The 3,395-nt window shown below is 37.9% G+C and overlaps 1 protein-coding gene across 1 annotated transcript in view; it reads right to left on the reverse strand.

Moving 5' to 3' along the window:
* Positions 1-3,389, reverse strand: part of LOC104779062 (phosphoinositide phosphatase SAC2) — a gene marked incomplete in the record, with an annotated part of 6,468 nt that extends 3,079 nt beyond the window's left edge. Inside the window, 10 exon segments of the mRNA XM_010503458.2 lie at positions 55-409; positions 566-700; positions 799-932; positions 1,024-1,121; positions 1,217-1,404; positions 1,509-1,585; positions 1,777-1,999; positions 2,594-2,759; positions 2,877-3,081; positions 3,205-3,389. Coding sequence (XP_010501760.1) covers positions 55-409; positions 566-700; positions 799-932; positions 1,024-1,121; positions 1,217-1,404; positions 1,509-1,585; positions 1,777-1,999; positions 2,594-2,759; positions 2,877-3,081; positions 3,205-3,294 — 1,671 coding nt within the window.

Consider the following 3,395-nt stretch of genomic DNA (forward strand, 5'->3'; position numbering starts at 1 on the left):
AGAATTTTAGCTAAAACGGGAACAATATGTTGCCAGGGAAGCTAACAAGGAGACCTTGTTGTGTGCCGCGGATCCTCCATACTGAAGTGCAAGTGTATCTCCCATTGTCTCATAAATTCCCATCAAATCTTCAGCGAGGGGATTGTCTAGATCAATATTAGTAGACTCTGTCAATCCCAAAGCATGGAGTTGACGCCCAAATGCTACCAACCCATAGGCATATTGAGCAACATTGGTGCGATCTAAACAGTCTATGCAATTGGTCCTCAGGACTCCTTTCTGAAGCATGGTAGCTTCCTTTTGCCGATCTTCAGTAGCATCCTTACTATCATTACCACTTTCCACAGCCAAATCTGGTGCAATTTCATCTTTACTGGGTAGATCATAAGAACCATCACCATCGTTGTTCCTACAATAAAAACCGGAAGGATTAAATTAATTAGAGCCTTTTTGGGGCAAAGAGGTTATTTAGAGCCTAACTACTAAGAATACAAGAGAGTTGAGAAATGTGTTACGCAAGAAACTACATAGAGGGTAAAGAACTATTGGTAAATTGGATACTCACTCCAAAGTGGACGGATTCTGGTTCTGAAATCCATCGCCACTAAGATCTGGAGTTAGATGACAGTAGAAGATGCCAGTCAAGTTCAGAGCATAAGTAGCCAACCTACCAAGAATTGCCAACACGTTTGTGCCTTTTCTGGAAAAGCAAGGAACCTTTTTCAGTTAGTAAAAACACTACAATGCAATGAAAAGAATAGAAACAAAGAAGCATATGAGGTTGTGCCCATCACGTACTTTCTGGAGTGTTTATGCAAGTCCCAGTGAAGAGGCCTTAGACGATCCTCCTTGCTTAACCCTTTATTTATATATCTAATTGCATTTGCAAACTCTGCACGCAGAATAGTCTCCCGAGGCCTCTTTTCACGCGTCTGTTTTTTTCAATTTAGTGAATTAGAACAAACCATGAATAATAGATCAGAATTTGTATCCTCTAGACTATCGACGATATAGAATACCAACCTTTATCAAGTTCAAAATGATGATTGGATTCCCATATCTCTTTCCAAGATTTTCAAAATGCAGTCTGGTTGCCTCAAAGTTGGGGTCCTTCGCTGACACTTTCCACATATAAGAGATGATATCAGCACCAAAACAAAGGAGAAAAAAAATGGAATTGATAAGAATATATTATGTTGGAGAAAGAAGATCATACATATAATATCAGGTTTGATATTCAAGCGTGAGGTCTCCTGAGACCAGAACAAAGGTATTGAACCCCGATTCTGAACTACAGAACTTATTCGGCCGGGATTACCATCTTGAGCTTCCTCGAAAACGATCTGCTCTGTCTCGACATCATTAGCTACCCTGCCTTTCTCGTTCACACCACGTTTCAGGTATCTGGGGAAAAAGATAGAAGATTATGATCCAACAAAGACTTATCCCATTACAGCTTAGCCATATTAATGGTAGAGATAGAACAAGCTCAAGTGGAGAGATTGTACCTTGTGCCAGCATAATGCCGAGATCGGCGAGCAATTAGAGTCAATCTAAATTTCTTCTCAGAAACAGATAGCTTAACCTATATATTAGACAACAACAAAAGCAATTCCAAAGGTTAACAACTTTTAATGAGCATCAAAAGACAAAAGAATCGAGAGGGCATCCACATAGTGAGGGATAGGGAGTAGTCCTAATTCTTCAATGTGAAGTTAAATTATCACAACACCTACTTGTAATATGCTTATCTCTGACTGAAAGAACAAGTAATACCTGTTTGAAAAATCCATATACCAATGCAACTGTCCACATACAGTCCTGAACGTTATTCCGAATCTTTCGAGTTAAGTATTCATTCCAGACAAACATAGATTCGTAGTAAGTGTGTCTTTCCATCTTGTCAGACAGATTCCTCTGAAGTGTATGCATGATGTGATAGGAATAGCTGAAGAAGAAGTCCTTTGTGAGATCAACAGTGCAGAGTAGCCTCTTGTACCTATAAAGTTTCCAAGGAAGACAGAAGAAAACAAAACATGATTTAGAACCTGTATCAGTAAATAATCTGATAAAGGAAGCAAGGTTACAAGATAAATCAAAGTTCCAAATATAACAGATCAAATGAAAGTAGAAGAAGGTAAAAGAGAGGTCTCCCTTTCTTGATAATACCTCTGTCACATATAACATATCAAAATAAATACAACAAATAGAAGTGTGTCCACTGTAGAGACAGGGGAGAAGAATACCTAGAAATAGTAAAAAGCAAAAAGTGCAACAAAGATTGTCTGACTAAAGACTTAAACAAAATGGAAAGGATATTAATGAAACTCTAAGCTGCTGGATTATCACCAACAGCAATGGACAAATTAAAAAAGAACCTGTGACGAATTCAATCACAGTTACCTCAACAACTGTTAACTTGTCTAATATAAACCTGTGACACTAAAATTGTGCAGATCAAAGACAAAAACATAATGGTCTTAAGATCTAAATACAAGTGGTAAAAGTTTAATAATGTCGAAATGTAATGTATGGATAAAAGGTACCGAGGTACAGGTTTTCCATTTTACAAGCAGAAGTGACATAAGAAGACCTTTTCTCATCCTTAGAACAAGCCACATTGGATAGCACAGAAGCATGTGGGATGGTAATAATCTTGCTCTTTGCAACACCATAAACTGTATGCCCACAAATTTCACCAAGCTTCTTTCTTTTAGTGATTATCAGCATGTAATAAGGTCCCAAGAACCTTATGAATCCTAAACCAAGAAACCTTATGTTAACCTTACAAAAGAAGAAGAAGAAGAAGAAGAAGAAGAAGAAGAAACAAAATAGTATAGAATCAGATGGTTGATGCAATAAAGACAATTCATTACCGATGATCCCATAGCAAGTGGTGACAAATTTCAAACCACCAGATGACCTGTTTCCTTCATGTATCCTTCTCAAAGTTTCAAAGCACTCAGCTTCTGTGTAAGCCGTTGAATCTTCGTAAATGTTAACCTCTGTTGGCTCTGTCCTATCTAGCTTCAAGACTCTCCAAGACGTTCTGTTTTTATCTCTTCCAATCATGTAAAAGCTCTGTTTTCAATCAAAAACACATATACCTTAATCAGATTACCAAATCCATCAAAACGAAATCAAAAGAGAACAAAAACAAGAGAATTAATCAAATCAATGATGAGAGATGAGAAGAAGAATCACCGAGCGGGTCTCGTAAAGCCTGAATTTTTGGAGAAAGGAAGAAGAAGTCATGTCGACTTGTTTATCAACCGATCTCTCTGACGCCGCCATTTGAGAAAAAAAATCACGTCAGACCCGGAGCTCCGGTAAACTCGGGCCCGACGAAAACAAACAATAAACGAAAATCACAGAAAGAGAAAAAAAGAACCCCC

The sequence above is a fragment of the Camelina sativa genome, chromosome 1, assembly GCF_000633955.1.
Source record: "Camelina sativa cultivar DH55 chromosome 1, Cs, whole genome shotgun sequence".
NCBI lineage: Eukaryota > Viridiplantae > Streptophyta > Magnoliopsida > Brassicales > Brassicaceae > Camelina > Camelina sativa.